The sequence below is a fragment of the Sinohyriopsis cumingii genome, chromosome 6, assembly GCF_028554795.1.
Source record: "Sinohyriopsis cumingii isolate HCF-2022 chromosome 6, ASM2855479v2, whole genome shotgun sequence".
In the NCBI taxonomy this organism is placed as follows: domain Eukaryota; kingdom Metazoa; phylum Mollusca; class Bivalvia; order Unionida; family Unionidae; genus Sinohyriopsis; species Sinohyriopsis cumingii.
Window position 1 is genome coordinate 58,298,159 of NC_142966.1, and position 21,560 is coordinate 58,319,718.

General features: G+C 34.3%; 1 protein-coding gene across 1 annotated transcript in view; it reads left to right on the forward strand.

The window, feature by feature from the left end:
* Positions 1-21,560, forward strand: part of LOC149797030 (uncharacterized) — a 316,734-nt gene that overhangs the window by 58,477 nt on the left and 236,697 nt on the right. Inside the window, exons 13-15 of the mRNA XM_089960698.1 lie at positions 4,652-4,740; positions 15,574-15,777; positions 20,509-20,683. Of these exons, the coding sequence (XP_089816824.1) occupies positions 4,652-4,740; positions 15,574-15,777; positions 20,509-20,683 (468 nt within the window). The remainder of the gene's footprint in view (positions 1-4,651; positions 4,741-15,573; positions 15,778-20,508; positions 20,684-21,560) is intronic.

A 21,560-nucleotide genomic window follows, 5' to 3' on the forward strand; every position in this document is an offset into this window, starting at 1 on the left:
ATTTTGTACTAGGATATTAAAATGTATATCTAACAGGGAACAGCATCTAGGTACAGTTTTTGTGTTACATTATGTGTTAGCATATTAAAACCCAATTGTAACTGTGAACAGTGTGTAGATACAGATCTTGTGTTACGTGTTGTGCTACAATACTTTAATGCATACCTGTGAAGTGTGTAGGTACAGACATAGTGTTACATTTTGTACTAGAGATTAAAATGCATATCTAACTGTGAACATTGTCTAGGTACAGATGTACTGTTACATAATGTGCTAACATATTAGAATGCATACCTAAATGTTAAGAGGATGTACAGATCTAGTATTACATGATTTAATAGCATATTAAAATGCATACCTACCTGTGAACAGATCTAGTGTTTCAGTATATGCTAGCATATTAAAACATCTATGCTCTTCATTCTATCCATGATTCCAAGTAAACACAGGCTGACCCTGATTAGGCTATATACCTTTTACATGCTCCTATTTATTGTGTCTTTCATGACAGCAGCTTTCTAGTTGGAAAGTATTATGAAATTTATGTCTGTTTTCTACATGATGACTTTGTATGCTTTTTTATTGTAACATCAGCTCCTGAATTGGAATTGAGATTTTAGATCATCTGACCATGTTTCATTATGGATGGCTCCACATTGATGATGTATTTTACTTTGTCTGGTGTTTGTCCACATTTCACATCTTCAAAACTCTGAGCAATTTTTAATACAAACTTTAAGGGGCTGTTCTGTACTACAATGCTTTGGTAGATTCTATGTCAACCACATGGCTTCCATAGCATCCAAATGCAATAATGTTTTTTTAAAAAATAATTCTATAAAAACTACCAAACCCTGTTTTGATCAAACTTTCTACAAACATATTCTTAATATATATTGTACCATTTGGCTTCCCTAGCGACCATGTGACTTCTATTGTGTAACTCTTCTCCAACACCATTGAGCCAGGCTTGATCTTTGGTGCATGAGACCTTTTTGTAACTAGAGTTGTGTCTTTTGTGGGCTCAAAAGAAACCACATCTCCCTAAAACCACATGGTCTACTTTGTTCAAACTTTAATATTATTTATGCAATTTTCTGTCAAATTATGTTTAGTGACTTCCCTAGCAGCCATGTGGGGTCCTTCCAAAACACCAGGTATATTTTGATCAAACCTTATAGGGATATTCCTTAGGCAATGCTAGATCAGAGTTTATTTGGTTTTCCTACCATATAGCCTCATTTACAACCAGCTGAAAAATGTATTTTTGATATTTTAAAGTACTTAATCAATTTTGACCAGATGCATTGTTTTTGGACATGTTCTACTAAAAGTAATATGTTTGGCAGCTTCCCTAGCAACTATATCACTTGCATAGAAACCAGGTGGAAAATGCGTTTTTTTAAATCATCATCCATAAGCATTAAGCTAATTTTGATCAAGCTTGGATGACTTGGGGTTGCAATAGCAACCAGGTGAAAAAATAGTTTGACATCTCTTCAAAAACTATTCAACTGATTTTGATCAAACCTTGTATAAATGCTTTTTTGACATGTTTTACAGAACTTGTTTTCTTGGTGGCGTCCCTAGCCACGGTATTGCTTTCATAGCAAGGAGGTGGAAATTGGCTTCCCTAGCCACTGTGGTGCTTTCATAGCAAATAGGTGGAAATGTATGTTTGCATCCTTAACAGAACAGTTTCTCTAAGTTGGACCTAACTTCTTGGGAATGTTTCTTTGAAAGGATATGTTCTGCAAAACTTGTGTTTTGGTAGTTACTCTTGTTTGTGGCTTTCATAGCAAACGGATGGAAAATTGTATTTTTTGACAACTATTTAACTGCTCTTCCAATTTTGAAGAAGTGTTTTTCTGGACATTTTCTATCACAGTTATGCTTGGAGTTTCTTCTCTAGTAATGGTGTGGCTTTCTTAGCAACCAGGTAGAAAACCTAATTTTCTCCAGAATGGCTTAGTCAGTTCTGGTAAAACTTGGTAAGAATATACTTTTGGACATTCTCCAACTAAAATGCCAACAGGTTGGATTATGCATCAGAATTGTGGCTTCAGTGGTTACCGTATGCAGTGCTATTTTTAACTTGAAGGTATTGCAGTCCATTCAGGTATATATCATTTTATTCATTCCATATTGCCAAATAGTAGAAGCAAAGTTTATGTTCTTATTAAAATTATTAGTAAAGTATAGATCCATTGGTTATTTCATAACAATTTTTTATGTCAATAGAAACAGCTCAGATTTCGGTTGATGATGAGACCAGATAAAAGTTACTTTTCTTGGATGGCACATTCTTGAAACATTAGTAGAAAATGCTATTAAAAGGAAATTACAATAATTTCTCCACAAATGTTTCAAATATTAATATAAATTCTCTACTGACGTATAAAAATGTAAACCTTAGTAAAATATTACAAGGACTATTTAGAGCAGAATGTGGAGTTATATTCTTCCATCTGATGTTATGTAAATGGATGTTCTTCCATCTAATGTTATTTAAATGTTTATTCTTCCATCTGATGTTCTGTAAATGGGTGTTCTTTATGTAAATGGGTGTTCTTCCATCTGATGTTCTGTAAATGGGTGTTCTTCCATCTGATGTTATTTAAATGGGTGTTCTTTCATATGATATTATGTAAATGGATGTTCTTCAATCTGATGTTCTGTAAATGGGTGTTCTTTATGTAAATGGGTGTTCTTCCATCTGATGTTATTTAAATGGGTGTTCTTCCATCAGATGTTATTTAAATGGGTGTTCTTCCATCTGATGTTCTGTAATCGGGTGTTCTTCCATCTGATGTTCTGTATATGGGTGTTCTTCCATATAATGTTCTGTAAATGGGTGTTCTTCCATCTGATGTTATGTAAATGGCTATTACTTCAGACCTCCAAGTCATCTGCATTTTCAATATTGCAGCTGATTTCTTTTCCAGAACAATTTAGCTGATTTTGATCAAACTTGGTAGAAATGTTTTCATACAGCAGTGAACATTATCAGCCTGACCTTAATATGATTTCTCATACACTTTTTACAATAATTTCAACTTTTTTGAAATTTGTAATAATAAATTCACTCTTAAGTTGGTAATGTTAATTGTCTGAGTCTTTATGACCGCTCCGGTGGTCTGATGGTTAGAGAGTCCATCCCGGATGCAAGAGGTTGTGGGTTCAAAACCCAGCCGAGTCATACCTAAGACTTCTAAAAAATGGTACTAACAGCTGCCTCGCTAGGAACTCAGCATTAAGAGGTTAGTGTTAGGACTAGTCGGCCTGGTGTCAGGATAATGTGAATGGGTGGGACATCATGTTATATGTCTGTGGCATGATGCCTCAGTACTAGACATCACATTAAACTGCCACAATGCAGACATCATAAAAATCTAAAGCACACGCTGTCTGAGTTTTGGTACTGTATCTACTTGCTTATGGATTAAGTTCAACTGGGAAATTAGGGGTTGTGTTGTTTGTTCTCCTGATCACTCCTAACAAGCCACTTAGACTGAGATATGTTATGTGAGAGTAGATCCAGGTATATGCAGTTTTGCCATTTAACTTGACTTATAGGTGAGTACATACAGTATGCATGATCACTGTCACAATTGTAAATATGTATCAAAGAGGGTTTAGAAGGAGACCACTAGGTCATGCCTCCAAGGCATAAAGATGTGGCACCTGAGTAATAATTTAAAAAACTATTGAGATTTATCCTAAGGCAGTATATACACTTACTAGAAATCAAAAGACAAATTTGGATATGAAACTTGTATAGACCCCAAGGTCTACCCACACAAGGACACCCATTGGAAAAATTTGGTGCAGCATGTCAGAGACACTGGCCAGGTGCTTTAAAGCTTTACTGATCCTGTTTTTATGTCACTGATGACATAAAAAGATAACAGTTATAAAGTCAAGTATGTAAAAGAAGTATTTATTTACATACTGTTTTGTTACTAAAGCAGAGAAAGAATCTAATTTTAATATATCCTAAAATATCAAGAAACTATACTTTGAACTATTTCTGTTTTGGCAAGCTAGGTATTTCAGTTTAGTAAGAAGACTCTTTTGTGTTTAACTTCCCCACAGGTGATATATTCAACTAAATGAAACATTGGAAACATTGTAGGGTATGTCAATGATGCCGTTGTATGACTAATCTCAGTTTTGACCCAGATAATATGTACAAATCAGGATTGTTGCTGTAACTTGTTAAATTTCCATTGTTTCCGTCAGTTAAATGGGGTGAGGTGGGGGCCCAGATTGATAAGGGTGAGGATACATGTTTTACAGACACAGAGTTCTAGATTTTAATTTTATTTTCACTGTCATTGTTGCTTTAGCAAACTATTTTATAAAATGATCTTAACTTAAATAATAAATGACAAAAGAAAGAAGAATAGAGAACAAAGAAACAAAGAGTAAATAAAGGAAAGAGCAACACCTTTTAAAAACACCAAATGATTTGAAGGCAATAAATGCTTAGTCCCTGGCCATCATAATAAAATAAATTACACTTAATGCATTCTTCTAAAGGTTAAATTATAGCCAAGAATACAAAATAGTGGAATGCAGACTGTCAACAAATTAACAATTTACTGTTTTGAAATAAAAATAAAAATTTAAAAAGGAAATTCTTTTTCAGGATTGGGTAGAAAAATGCAGATCAGAACATAGATATCTTGAGAAGGGCTATGGATTTAATGTTCTCATAGACAGCAATGGAGTTATGAGGTAAGAAATTGTATTTAAGAAAAAAAACATGCAAAATTTTACTCCCAGAACTTTATATTATTATTAAATGTTTGTACATACTAGTACTGAGTAAATCTTGAGAATTTTATGATTAAATCTCATTGGTATAACTCTGGAAGTGCAGAGTACGATTGAAAACTCATTGATCTAGCTCCGTAAGTGTGGAGTATGATTGAAACTCATTGACATAGCTCTGTAAGTGTGGAGTATGATTGAAACTCATTGACATAGCTCTGTAAGTGTGGAGTATGATTAAAACTCATTGGCATAGCTCTGGAAGTGTGGAGTACGATTGAAAACTCATTGATCTAGCTCCATAAGTGTGGAGTATGATTGAAACTCATTGACATAGCTCTGTAAGTGTGGAGTATGATTTAACACATTGACATAGTTCTGTAAATGTGGAGTACAATCGAAACTCATTGACATAGCTCTGTAAGTGTGGAGTACAGTTGAAAAACATTGACATAGTTCTGTAAATGCGGAGTACAGTATAAACACATTGACATAGTTCTGTAAGTGTGGAGTATGATTGAAACTCATTGACATAGCTCTGTAAAAGTGGAGTACAATTGAAGCTCATTAATATAGCTCTGTAAATGTGGAGTACAATTGAAACTCATTGACATAGCTCTGTAAGTCTGGAGTATAATTGAAACTCATTGATATAGCTCTGTAAATGTGGAGTATGATTTAAACTCATTGACACAACTCTGTAAGTGTGGAGTACAATTAAAACTCATTGACATAGCTCTGCAAGTGTGGAGTATGATTAAAACTCATTGACATAGTTCTGTAAATGTGGAGTATGATTGAAACTCATTGACATAGCTCTGTAAATGTGAAGTATGATTGAAACTCATTGACATAGCTCTGTAAGTGTGGAGTATGATTGAAACTCATTGACATAGCTCTGTAAGTGTGGAGTATGATTAAAACTCATTGACATAGCTCTGTAAATGTCGAGTATGATTGAAACTCATTGACATAGCTCTGTAAATATGGAGTATGATTGAAACTCATTGACATAGTTCTGTAAATGTGGAGTATGATTAAAACACATTGACATGGTGCTGTAAATGTGGAGTATGATTGAAACACATTGACATAGTGCTGTAAATGTGGAGTATGATTGAAACACATTGACATAGTGCTGTAAATGTGGAGTATGATTGAAACACATTGACATAGTTCTGTAAATGTGGAGTACAATCAAAACTCATTGACATAGCTCTGTAAGTGTGGAGTACAGTTGAAAAACATTGACATAGTTCTGTAAATGTGGAGTACAATATAAACACATTGACATAGTTCTGTAAGTGTGGAGTATGATTGAAACTCATTGACCTAGCTCTGTAAAAGTGGAGTACAATTGAAACTCATTGAGATATCTCTGTAAATGTGGAGTATGATTGAAACTCATTGACATAGTTCTGTAAATGTGGAGTATGATTGAAACACATTGACATGGTGCTGTAAATGTGGAGTACAATCGAAACTCATTGACATAACTCTGTAAGTGTGGAGTACAGTTGAAAAACATTGACATAGTTCTGTAAATGTGGAGTACAATATAAACACATTGACATAGTCCTGTAAGTGTGGAGTATGATTGAAACTCACTGACCTAGCTCTGTAAAAGTGGAGTACAATTGAAACTCATTAATATAGCTCTGTAAATGTGGAGTACAGTTGAAACTAATTGACATAGCTCTGTAAATGTGGAGTATGATTGAAACTCATTGACATAGCTCTGTAAGTGTGGAGTATGATTGAAACTCATTGACATAGCTCTGTAAATGTGGAGTATGATTAAAACTCATTGATCTAGCTCTGTAAATGTGGAGTATGATTGAAACTCATTGACATAGTTCTGTAAGTGTGGAGTATGATTGAAGCTCATTGACATAGCTCTGTAAGTGTGGAGTATGATTAAAACTCATTGATCTGGCTCTGTAAATATGGAGTATGATTGAAACTCATTGGCCTAGCTCTGTAAGTGTGGAGTATAATTGAAACTCATTGATATAGATCTATTAAGTGTGGAGTATGATTGAAACTCATTGATATAGTTCTGTAAGTGTGGAGCACGATTAAAACACATTGACATTGCTCTGTAAGTGTGGAGTACAGCCAGTAGGATATGAAATCATCTTATGACTCCAAAGTGGTCAGAAGATGCAAATAGTTCTAAATGCTTGACTTTGTATATCGTGTATTAGTATCCCTGTATCACAATACACACAGTATAACATAGACAATACTATAATTTATTAGTATGACAATACACACAGTATAACATAGACCATACTATAATTTGCTAGTATCATACACACAGTATAACATAGACCATACTATAATTTACTAGTATGATACACACAGTATAACATAGACCATACTATAATTTGCTAGTATCATACACACAGTATAACACAGACCATACTATAATTTGCTAGTATCATACACACAGTATAACACAGACCATAATATCATTTAGTAGTATAACAATACACACAGTATAACACAGACCATACTATAATTTGCTAGTATCATACACACAGTATAACATAGACCATACTATAATTTATTAATATGACAATACACACAGTATAACATAGACCATACTATAATTTGCTAGTATCATACACACAGTATAACATAGACCATACTATAATTTACTAGTATGATACACACAGTATAACATAGACCATACTATAATTTACTAGTATGATACACACAGTATAACATAGACCATACTATAATTTGCTAGTATCATACACACAGTATAACACAGACCATACTATAATTTGCTAGTATGATACACACAGTATAACACAGACCATAATATCATTTAGTAATATCACAATACACACAGTATAACACAGACCATACTATAATTTGCTAGTATGATACACACAGTATAACACAGACCATACTATAATTTGCTAGTATCATACACACAGTATAACACAGACCATACTATAATTTGCTAGTATCATACACACAGTATAACACAGACCATACTATAATTTGCTAGTATCATACACACAGTATGACACAGATCATAATAGTATTTAGTAGTATCACATTACACACAGTGTAACATAGACCATAATATAATTTGCTAGTATGATACACACAGTATAACACAGATCATAATAGTATTTAGTAGTATCACATTACACACAGTATAACACAGACCATACTATAATTTGCTAGTATCATACACACAGTATAACACAGACCATACTATAATTTGCTAGTATGATACACACAGTATAACATAGATCATAATAGTATTTAGTAGTATCACATTACACACAGTGTAACATAGACCATAATATAATTTGCTAGTATGATACACACAGTATAACATAGATCATAATAGTATTTAGTAGTATCACATTACACACAGTATAACATAGATCATAATATCATCTAGTAGTATCACATTACACACAGTATAGCATAGACCATAATATAATTTAGTAGTATCATAATACACACAGTATAACACAGACCATACTATCATTTAGTAGTATCACATTACACACAGTATAACATAGACCATAATATAATTTAGTAGTATCACAATACACACCATATAACATAACAGACAATAATGTCATTTAGTAGTATCATGATACACACAGTATAATATAGACCATAATATCATTTAGTAACATCACAATACACACAGTATAACACAGACCATACTATCATTTAGTAGCATCACAATACACACAGTATAACACAGACCATACTATCATTTAGTAGTATCACAATACACACAGTATAACACAGACCATACTATCATTTACTAGCATCACAATACACACAGTATAACATAGACCATACTATCATTTAGTAGTATCACAATACACACCGTATAACACAGACCATACTATTATTTAGTAGTATCACAATACACACATTATAACATAACAGACAATAATGTCATTTAGTAGTATCACAATACACACATTATAACATAACAGACAATAATGTCATTTAGTAGCATCACAATACACACAGTATAACACAGACCATACTATCATTTAGTAGTATCACAATCCACACCGTATAACATAGACCATAATATCATTTAGTAGTATCACAATACACAACATATAACATAACAGACAATAATGTCATTTAGTAGCATCACAATACACACAGTATAACACAGACCATAATATCATTTAGTAGTATCACAATACACAACATATAACATAACAGACAATAATGTCATTTAGTAGTATCATGATACACACAGTAGGACATAGACAGTAATGTCATTTAGTAGTATTGCAATGCACACAGTAGAACATAGACAATAATATCCATGTAGCAGTATCCAAGTAAACTGATTAGGTACCTTAAGACATTTTGAAATAAAATAACTGCCCTCTTCTTTGAGAATGAAAAGAATTAAATGCAACAACCTCTGAATGATTGTTGAATTTGATATGTGAGAGGAAAAAAAGATCCTAAAAATAATGGAAATGAGATTCACAAGCGTAAGTTTAATTTTATAATCTCATAACCCTATTGTCAATAATTGACAGTACTGCATCGATTGCTGCAGTTTGGCAAGCACTGCAATAAATAATAATGATCTGCAGAGTTGTCATCTCAATTATTTATTAATATTACAGGATTTATGGTGACTGTATTTGATGGTGCATACATTGTTGGTAAATAACATTTACAAGTATTTGACATCAAATATCTTGTTGTATTAGTCTGTAAATAACTTAGCAATCAGCAATTACTATCTATATTACAGGATTTTACTAAATGCAGTTCTTTATCTAGTCTTCCATTCCCTGACAAAATGAATGCATAGCTAATTGAGTGTACAATTAAAGAATTTCCTTTATGCAAAAAAACTTAATTCTTTCTCTAACATGTATAATATTTGTAAAAATTTGAAAATGAGATAAATGTCATTTGTAGAAAAAGTAACATTTCATATATTGCCTTGGTCAAGAAATAATTCAGTTTTTTTTAAAAGATATTAATAATGTTCATAGTTAATTTAAACATAGAGAAATGTTGGACTAATATATTTTATATATGTATCAGCTAAGTACAAGTAATTCAAGTTCTTAGCATTTTGCATCTCTGAAAATGTATATTATTTAACTCAAGTGCATTATCAGATGCTATAAATAAAAACTAGATTACTGGTAACATCTTTTGATTTGACAGTTTAGTTTCTTATAAAGATCATGATCTAGCTAGAATATATATTCTTCAACATTTCAGGAAGTACTTATCTCATGCAGAACTGCCAACTTTCAAGACTGATTTATGCAAGCTTACATCAAGTAGTTTAGATTTTGCAAGTTTGCAGTCTTGGAAAAATTCCCTTTGCAAGCTTGTGTAAGCTTGAACTTTAGATTTTGCAAGCTTGCAGGCTTTAAAAAATTCCTTTGTCAAACTTGCGCAAGCTTGTGTGAGCACCCTTACTAGCTTGTGCAACCTCAGCTAGCTTTTTGTAAGCTTGCTGCTAGCTTGTCATAAGCATGCATTTTGGTAGTATTGCTCTTCGGTTTGTTCAGATTTAAATTCATGTCACAATGGTTTGATCAGGTATCTCTAAATTAAACACATGACTTGTGACAACTGTTTTACAATAATTTTATGAACTATATTTTAATTTATTTAAATTCTTACAGAACCTTTCTAATAAGGTCACTAACAGACAGTTTTCTACCAATTTTTCTTGCTAAAAGGTTTTAAAAATATTCGTCTGTCAGCAAGGAATACATAGGCAAAATCTTCAGATAAATTGCAAATATAGATATTTACAGGAATTATGTTCTTTTTTTTAATTTATAAATGTTTTGTACTATTTTCTTGAGTTTGTGATACTAGGTCAAATTAATAGTAAATTTGTCAGCATACTGACAATATGGCTGCCAATAACATCATGTGGGAATTGTCTGGAGACACTTATTGTCACATAAACAAGTTGTGAATGCACTGTGGAAAGTTAATTATTCTTCAATTACTTGATTATTAGTCACTGAGCCTTTCTTGTCACTGGATATTCAGTTTTTTCTTGTTGATTTGGCAGTTTACCATTCATAATTCTACATTGGCAAACATTGTACTTGTCAGATCTTATTGAATTTAGGTGCATTGATTTTGAACATTAATATTAGCTGTAGGATTACCTGTATCTTTTAAGCTAGAATCTAACAAAGACACATATTTATCATCATGTGACAGAGAAATGAAGCATGTTTTACTAAGCTTACTTTTCTTATCTCAGTCTGGTTGCCTCAACCCAGTTGTCTCAGTCATGGTTTCCACACACAGGGAACAGGGAACTACTTTCCAAGGGAAACAACCCACTTGTTATTTGGTGCCTTGCCTGGTGGAGTTGTTTTAAAATCAAATAATTAGTGCCCTGACACCATGATTCCATAATTTATTTACTACAGCATTCTTAATGTCCAGATATCATGCTTCAAAGATTCTACCTTTCCATGTAATAGTTGACCGTTCCAACTGGTAGTATTGGCCTTCACTTTGTCTGCTATCGCCATTTTTACTGGTAACCCTCATTTGGTTAGCTCTGTGCCTTATCAGTATCCAAGCAAGGCAGGTCAATGCATATAGCTGTATATTTATTTTCAATATATTCACTATACATTCCAATGGTTATTAGACTGCCTGTTATTATTTTCTGGGCCAACATTTAGTTCTAGTTCTGCACGGACATTCAGTACAGTTCAACAGGTGCATTGCCCACATGTTTATATGCTCAGCTCCTTTATACTTACAGGTTAGAACTATGGGCAAAGCACAAAAATGTACAGCAAAAGATAACAACATCATCAGTTTGCACACTGACCTTTTCTCGGTACAAGAATTTTTCTGGTGGGCAAGGGAGATAGGTAGACTCTTCCCCCTTAAGCCATGAAGCACCAGAAATCAAAATGATTGGATTCCAGCACCCTAGTCACTGCCACCAGACTCAGTGCTATTAGTGACTCCTATCAGCCATGTCTCCTCAGACTTCGACTCTGTTCCTATTTTGGAACAGTGAGGGAAAGAGCTAAACAAATAGCCATCCTTTCAGTCTCAGTCAGCAACCAGATGGATCAAACATCCCATAATCCATCTCAACAATACAATTCGGACAACACCCCTCGCAGATGGCCTATTTCTGTTTTAACCGGCCTTAGCCTTACCCTAAGGATTATGAGGGGCCAAATCAACCAATATTAAGGGCGCAATCACAAACAGCCTGAACCCCAATACATAAAACCAGACGTATGCCGACATGTACAGGGATTAGCCCAAACCACATACAACCTCAGGCCACTCTTTTGGCATGATGCCAAGGTTAGTTCCTCATACTTCAACAGACATCACTTTGCAAATCTCTCAGAATTCTGCCACCAGAAGAGACTCAATTCTCAGTGACCATGTTGAGGTCACTGTTTCAAATTTTGGGTGTAATATGAGCTTCTTGAGTTGCAGACCTCGTCACTCTTCACCTGCTAAGTCCCAGGCAGCAGGGAAGTCATGCTGCCAAGGATGATGATGCTTGCTTACAAGGAATGTCATTGATTCTTGACTATACAATGCCATGTGAAGATTCAGCATTCTGGCCTCAATCGAGGAAGTTTTGCATCTGTTACCCCCAGAATTCTGCCCTCCTCCTCCTCCCCCACCAGCAACTAACTGGACCAGAGTTTCAGCATCTGTTGATCTTATGACAAGGAAAGAGGAACCTAACTTACTAAGTTACCTCCACAGGGTTACATACATTTTGAACTGTCCTCACCATCAATTGCAGGATTCCAGCATCAACAGACTTTTCTTCTCAAGGAGTGCTTCCATCTAACTAATGTCAGCAGTTCTACCTTTGCCATACAAAGCCTTTCATTTGGAAACCCCAGCAGTTGACCATGATATTGCCACTTTGGGAATGACCAAACCATGCTCCATATGTATGGACCAGATGGTCTTAAACGACACTCATCAGTTTGTATGCATTATCATATCCATGGGCTCTCTGTTCGACTTCGTCTCAATGTCTATGTTCAAACAGGTGGAACATAGCCTATCCCCTCCCACACTTAATACTACAGGGCATGCATGGGAGTGGGTCTCAAGTATGGCCCATGTTTTAAATAGGGCTGCCCAACACACTATGGCCAATACTGTCACTGCAGCTACCAATCTGCATTTGGCAAAATGCGACTTGATGTTCTCTACCTCCACTTTTTTGAAGGACCACCATAAAGCCAAACTGCAGCCACAGCCTTTATCTTCTATCCTTCTGTTTAACAGCCAGATTGAAGAAGTCCATAAACAAGCCACAAAGGAGACCAATTTCCCTCCCCAGCAGCCACAGCATCGAGTCAGGGATACTACAGGGAATCATGAATGGGATCCAAGAACCACACACAGAATACAAACCTCTGGAAAACCATCCTACCAAAACTCCACCAGTGAAAGCCACAGCCCTTGCAAACCAAAGCAAATAGAACACAGAGAAGGTCCTATCGTTTATCCTAGTATTTCTCCTCTCGACAGCCTCCTCCCCTCAGTAAATGATGTGATCTCCAATATGCCCTTTCCTGGTCAGAGGAAGGCTTCAATTCTTCCCTGCTGAATGGGCAAGATTTGCCATGATGATCCAGTGATTTCCAAGGGACTCTGCCTCAAATGTACAGAGTCCCAACATTTACAAATGTCCTGTCAGAACCATTCAAAGCCACCACTTTGCAGCAGGAAATAAACAGTCTTCTCCAGAAAAATGTGTAGAACCCGTTTGAAACACGCTTTCTCCTGGGTTTTATTCCTAACTTTTCTTGGTCCCAAAGGCAAATGGCACTCTGTGTCAGGTCATCAACCTCAGTGCCTGCGATCACTTCATTCATGCATAAAAATTGGTTTGCAATGGAAACACCATGGCACATTCTGAATGCTGTCCAAGAGGGAGACTTTGCCATCAGTGTGGACTTAAAAGATGCTTACCTTCATATCCCTATTCACTAGGTGCATAGGAAGTTCCTATGGTTTGCCTTCAACAACATGATATACAAATTCAGGGCACTCAACATCAGCCCATGGGTCTTCACTCATCTCATGAAGAAGGAACCAATTGTTCCTTGTAAAATGTTTCTTCAAGAATACTTACCCAATCATAGTACACATTCACCCTCCAAACCTCCCTGCAGTTACATCCATAGAGAGTATGCCTTCCACTCCAGTAGTAACTGATGTATTCTTACACTTTTCTATACATAAGGGGAGATCACTGCCCAACTGCCACATAGGTCAGCAGACAACTTTTAGCTCCCTTATAGCTAAAAGTGTATTGGGATGGAAAGATTTGCCAGGTAGTAGTTATTCTCCTAAGGTATTATGATTGGGTACTGGTACGTTTTCTCTAAGAAATATATATTACTAGGAAAAATTGGTTTCTAGTTTTAATGAGAGACAGAGGAAAAGACAGAGGAAGACATAAAAACACAAGGAATATAAACCCAAGAATGTAGACTAACCCCACATTTCAGATAGGTATCTTTGTATTTACAAATGTCATAAGAACAAACAATCCATTGATTTTTATGATGTGACCATACACTATCTATGTAACACTGTTGATACACCTGGGTCAAAAGACTAATTGATTTTTAAGGGCACCTGTTGGGGTAAGAAAACTGAGTACCTTAATGAGAAAAAAAAGACATCGAAAACAAACTTGCCCATGTTGACTTCTTAACATATCACATAAACTCAAGTGTGAGAAAATATTTATGCTAGAAACTAACAGAAAACACTGTTCCATACACTGAGACTATATACATTACTTGGCTTCAAAAATACAAACTCTTTAAATACATACCACAAAGTTGGCAAGTACCATAAATGTGTTATGTCAAAATTGCTTTTTTCAGTCTTTGTCAAACACCCCCAATCTGCCCCAGATGAATCAAACATAATGATGCAGTTGCAAATGAAAACTGCTGCACTTCCAGTCATAGTGATTCATTCATCAGTCCACATGGTTTTCCACAAAATGATTTTCTCTAAATTATCATTTCACTAGCAATTGCAACACTTGCCATATTTCTGGGACAGAAAATACAAATTTCCAAGAAAATTATGAATTAGAAATATCTTCACAGTCATTACACACTTCTTTAAAGTTGTGTAGCCAGTATTGTTTTATACCATTGGCTACCATGGAAATTTTCCAAATTAGAACTGATACAAGTTAAGAGATATCCTTCTTGGTTATTCTTGGTTACAAAGCTGTTTGGAGATAGACAAGATTATCATCTTGATGATTAAGACTCAGTCTGACATTATCAGTCTGTTTTACAATGTTGACATTATACCCATCAAATTGATTTTTGAAAAGGACGTTTAGCTCCAGAGTGCAAAATAACCCATTTTATTAAATTCATATTTAAAGTTCTGATCTATTTTCTTTCCACTTTCTGTCAAACAAGGAATGCCTTTAACAGCCTTCCAGGTAAGTCATGAACAAATTTATGCAGCTAATTAAACAAACAGAATTATTTCCTTAACCTGAGCTACAAAGGAAGTAATGGGCACAACTAATCCTGAATGTTTATTTGACAATATCCACAAACATAGAAACACAATAATTTTACTCTTTCATGTCACCTTGTCTTTGAGTAAAATACAGTTGGATATTTTGAAGTGTTACCTAGAAATAAGTTGAGGTAAATTAGTTCAATAGAAGATGATTTTCCTTGCTCAAGACTCTGGTGTAAAACTATTTACCTATATATGTTTTTCTTGTTTCAGCTATGTTTCCAATTACAATTCTTCAAGTGATCCTGGTTATGTACTTCTCCGGCCATGTGTCAGCACTGAGTGCAACACGTTCACTGTACGAATTTTAAGCTTCGATACAGAGAATCCACAGTCATTAATCACAGTTGGAATTGGGCCAGAGGTGTTCAAACCTGGTACTAGCAATTCACTTCTACTCAAGCTGCTGAAGAAAAAGTAAGGACTTTAAAACCAATTTCTTGGCCCCCACTGCATCAGCAGAAAAGACATATTTTTCTGCTGTCATACGTCCACATGTCCCTGTGTCTGTCTGCAATAGCACAAAACTACCTGATTTGGAATTATGACATTTGTCACTTTATGATGATCATTAAACATTTTAGACTTTTTTGACAAAAACCTTCTTAGAATGTTTTGGCCAAAAATAGTTACACAAATGAAATTATTTGGACATATTATGTATTCAACTGATAAGATTTTCAGACCATTTTAGCATTTTTGTTACACAATTTTTAAACTTTCTGATCTTAGAAAGTTTTTGACAAAAACGTTCTTAACATGATTAAACAAAAACACGTCAGACAGACAGATGAAAAATAAAAAGTCTTGATGAATGTTTCATTGTTTAGAAACCACTTGAAGCAGACAAATGGAATTTAGTCATACATGTATGTATGTGTGTGTGTGTGTGTGTGTGTGTGTGTGTGTGTATGTTGCAGTTTGCATTAGCTCCCATTGTCTCAGTTGTATTGCCTTTTGCCTCAAAATTGATATAAACATTGGAACCAAAGTAAATCTGTTTTTGTAACTTTTTTAAAATACTAAATACCACATTTAAAAGAATGAAGGTACATTAATGGCTGGAAATAATTATTAGAAAAATTGAAGATAGTTTTGCAGAAGAAACCTACATTTGGGTAAATTGTATTCAAAATATGTATTTGGCTTGAACTTAATACTTGTATTTTGTTGCTGTGGCTAGTTCAGGTGCTACTGGATGTAAATGAGCTGTTCTCACTGTGCCAGATCTTTTAGTGGGCACCTTGAAGAGAATTCTTTATCCAAAGCTGGTTATTAGCTCATCTAAATCTACTTTCAAAAGACATGTTGATAATGCTCTTGTAAAACTCTTTAAATGGTGTAAACATAATGGAATGGTCATTAATATAGATAAAACCAAAGTGCTGCTGATAACCACTCAGCAGAGACCTTACAGAATTAAACAATACATTCTCCACATCTGTTTTAATGACATGGAAATGAAAAACTTTTAAGTTGATAATATGTCATGGTCAGAGCATGTCAGTAATGTTCTCAGAAAGATGGATAAAAATATATGGTTGCTTTGAAAATTTCACAAATTTTTTACCTTAAACCGTAGTATAATGTTTTACAAAAGGTATATTTAGCCATATCTGGACTACTGCAACATCATATGGGGTAATGTTTCTGAAAACAAATTTATTGAAAGTGGAAAGATTTGAAAAATGAGCAATCAGGATAATAAACTGAGTTGATAATATCCATGAATGTATGAAGGATTTGAAGATTTGACTATCAGTAAAAGAATATTTGTTAGAAAGGCTAAATTTATGTATAAAGTTTCAACTGGTTCTATGCCCAACTATATCAATGATATGTTCAATAAAAGGACAGATACAGTTTCTAGTCTGTTGATGATATGTGTTATATGGTCTTGGTTATGCATTATACACATCACATTGTTACATGGTCTTGGTTATGCATTATACACATCACATTGTTATATGGTCAAGGTTATGCATTATGCACATCACATTGTTATATGGTCTTGGTACATTGTTACATGGTCTTAGTTATGCATTATACACATCACATTGTTATATGGTCAAGGTTATGCATTATACACATCACATTGTTATATGGTCTTGGTTATGCATTATACACATCACATTGTTATATGGTCTTGGTTATGCATTATACACATCACATTGTTATATTGTCTTAGGTATGCATTATACACATCACACTGTTATATGGTCAAGGTTATGCATTGTACACATCACATTGTTATATGGTCTTGGTACATTGTTACATGGTCTTAGTTATGCATTATACACATCACATTGTTATATGGTCAAGGTTATGCATTATACACATCACATTGTTATATGGTCAAGGTTATGCATTATGCACATCACATTGTTATATGGTCTTGGTTATGCATTATACACATCACATTGTTATATGGTCTTGGTACATTGTTACATGGTCTTGGTTATGCATTATACACATCACATTGTTATATGGTCTTGGTTATGCATTATACACATCACATTGTTGCATGGTCTTGGTACATTGTTGCATGGTCTTGGTTATGCATTATACACATCACATTGTTGCATGGTCTTGGTTATGCATTATACACATCACATTGTTATATGGTCAAGGTTATGCATTATGCACATCACATTGTTATATGGTCTTGATTATGCATTGTACACATTACATTGTTACATGGTCTTGGTTCTCAGTTGAAGTGACTATCAACAAAAGTTTTAGATGTTAAGTTAGGCATAATTATAATTTTTTGTAACCTTGTGATCTTGAGAAGTATTTCTAGTTTGTCATCATTTCTCTTCTATACCAGTTTGAGTATTTCTATTTCTACACCAGTTTGAGTAATGTATTAGAACTTTGTAGGATATATATATGGTCGTGTAACTTTGTTATACTTTCTTCTCTGGCCCATATTTTGGGACATTTCTTTTGAAATGGTGTATTATATGAATTAATTTCATCAAAACTTATCATGCACTCTACAGTTTGTATTGAAAGTTTTGTATACTAGGTATATGGTATGTGTACAATAAGATATTACTTGGGCCAATTTTTAAAAACAAATTCTTGAAATATTATCAAAAAGGGTATTTTGACATTTCAGTTTGTCAGTGTTTTTCCTCCCATATTGCATTGAGGATTTATAATTTGTAGGCTAGGTTTGTGGTTGACAGATGTGCAGTGAGATTTTACTTTTTTGTTCTGGACCATTTTTGGATAAATTTTTGGGAAAATTGTAAAAATGGGAATTTTGAGAGTTAAGCTTGTCATTCTTTCTCCTAAATGGCTGCAGGATTTTATTATAATTGCACCTCAGGGAAGAGCAGAGTTATTGATATTGCTCCAGCGTGCCAATCTGTCCATCATTTCTTCCATCTTTCCATCTCTCCATCTGTGACAAAATTTGTCATCCTTTCTTTGCCCAGACTGCTTCATTAATTTTAATCACTCTTAAGCTAGTGTGGTTGGTTTAGGTATTGAACAAGGTTTTCTTTTCTTCCTACAGCCCATTATTGGAGAAATTTCATGAAAATTTTTCAGGTTGTTGTTGTTGTAGGGTTTAATGTCATTTTTCAGTACAAGATAGGCTATACATGGTGGCCAGTATAAATGGTAGAGGAAGAACCTGGGAAGACCCCGGAAAAAAACACTGACCCACGAGAAGCTACTGGCAAGCTTTCTTATATACCCACATTGGCTAAACCCGAGACTCAAACCCATGCAGACAGAGGTGAGATGCCACTCGGACTTTCTGTGCCCCAGAATTGAAGTAAAGAGGTAAAATGAGAATTCAGTTAATCCTTGATTTTCCAACAGTACTTGGAGGATTCTAATGAAATTTTGTAGGCTAGATTGTGTATTTTCCAAAAACTTTGGTAGTATAGATCTGCAGTGAAGTTGTAATTTTCTCATCTTGCCAATTTATAGAGAATTTCTTAAAAAATTTGTCATAATCTGGGCAGTTTGGGAATCTAGTTTGTGATCCCTTCTTGTAGACTAGTTGGATGGATTTTTTAAAACTTTGGTGACTATATAATGTGGTTGGCGTCAGTGTACAATAAGCTTTTACTCAGAGCAATAAAGTTAGAAGGGTAACATTTTTGAGCTCAAATCATTTCTCTTACAGTTTACCAGAGAGCTTATAGACATGTGACCAAAGCTTATCTTATATAGGTCCCATTGTACAGTTGAGGCCCTCATATTGTAGCTTTCATTGAGTGTGGTCATTGGCTTTGTAATTGGGTCTTTGCAGACAACAAAATAGTCTTGTAATAATATATTATTGTACAGATATTTGTGTCATTTTGCAATAATCAACAATAAAAATAAACTTCATTGCAAACTCATTTCTGCATCCTATTAAACAATGGTAAAAGAAAAACCAGGACTCAAATGTACAATGAGTCTAGATTAATTACTGTTCCATTATTTTAGAAAGTAGTACAAAGAGAACAAGATTCTGAGTATTTTTATTATTCTCTGTGATGAAAAAATGCATAAAGCTTCAGAAATTGGAATGTGTGTTTTTTTTGTACTTCACAGAAAGAGAAAGGTATAACACACTTAAACTTACATTCTTCAAGCAACTGGCAAAAAAATGCTTTAAAATATACAAATTGTTTATGCTAAATTTAAATGATTCTCTACTTTAACATTTGGCAGATCTAAAACAATAGGTACTCCAAAGGGAAGAACACTGGAGAAATTTGTAATACGGTTACCAGTATATAATTATTGCCAATTCCATTTTTTGATGAAGTCACAAAATCATATGATTTAGATTTTTGGGGATAAATGTCTTTCATACTTCCAAGAAATTTTATGATCAGGAAACAAATGCAAATTCTATAGGAACCAGAAAGTACAGAAAATAATGTAAATGTTATATTATTTCACTCTATATATTTCTCTCTTTTTATGACAGAATCTGTTGGTCTATGGAGAGAGAGAGAGATAGACAGACATACAGAGAAACTGACTTCTGACTTTTATCACCAGCAATTTCACCAACTATGTGATAGATTAGTGGGTAGGTGGAACCAATCAGGAGAGAGCATGGAAACATGTTTCATGAGCACTCAAGTCATGATTATTATTCTTGTTATTATTTACCTTTAATCATTCCAGAATCACTAACAGAGGAAAATCAGGATCTGGAAATGATGAGGATTCAAAGATAAACGATTTGAAAGTTGGAGATGAATTCACCATTAAAGTCCTTGGCATTGAGCCACATTCTGCACGAAATGTGGTCTATGATCAGCAAAAGCTGCATGTACAGTTCTTTCAGAATGGAAAGCTGGTGAGTCATTAGTGTGATAAATGTGGGTTTTTTTCCCCATTAGTATTTGGACATTTCTAACTAGAATACATAATAAAGGTATTGCATTAGGGACTCTCTAAAATATATAATAAAGGTATTTCATTAGAGACTCACCAGAATATATAATAAAGGTATTGCATTAAAGACTCACCAGAATACATAATAAAGGTATTGCATTAGAGACTCACTAGAATACATAAGAAAGGTATTGCTTTAGGTACTCACTAGAATACATGATGAAAGTATTGCATTAGACACTCACTAGAATACATGATGAAGGTGTTGCATTAGAGACTTACTAGAATATATAATAAAGGTATTGCATTAGGGACTCACTAGAGTATATAATAAAGGTATTGCATTAGAGACTCACTAGAATACATAATAAACATTGCATTAGAGACTCACTAGAATACATAATGAAGGTATTGCATTAGAGACTCGCTAGAATACATGATAAAGGTATTGCATTAGAGACTCACTAGAATACATGATAAAGGTATTGCATTAGAAACTCACTATAATATATAATGAAGATATTGCATTAGAGACTCGCTAGAATACATAATGAAGGTATTGCATTAGAGACTCACTATAATACATGATAAAGGTTTTGCATTAGAGACTCACTAGAATACATGATGAAGGTATTGCATTAGAGACTCACTAAAATACATAATGAAGGTATTGTATTAGAAGGTATAGCCTTGTGGGGGACATTGCTGGGGTCCTCCATCCCACCTAAAGTGTGACATCTACAATGATCAGCTACCAATACCTCAGAGGAAGTTTGGGAACAAAATGTTGAGGCTTTTGCAATCTACCACCTTTGAATTACCAATGGATCACATGGTTC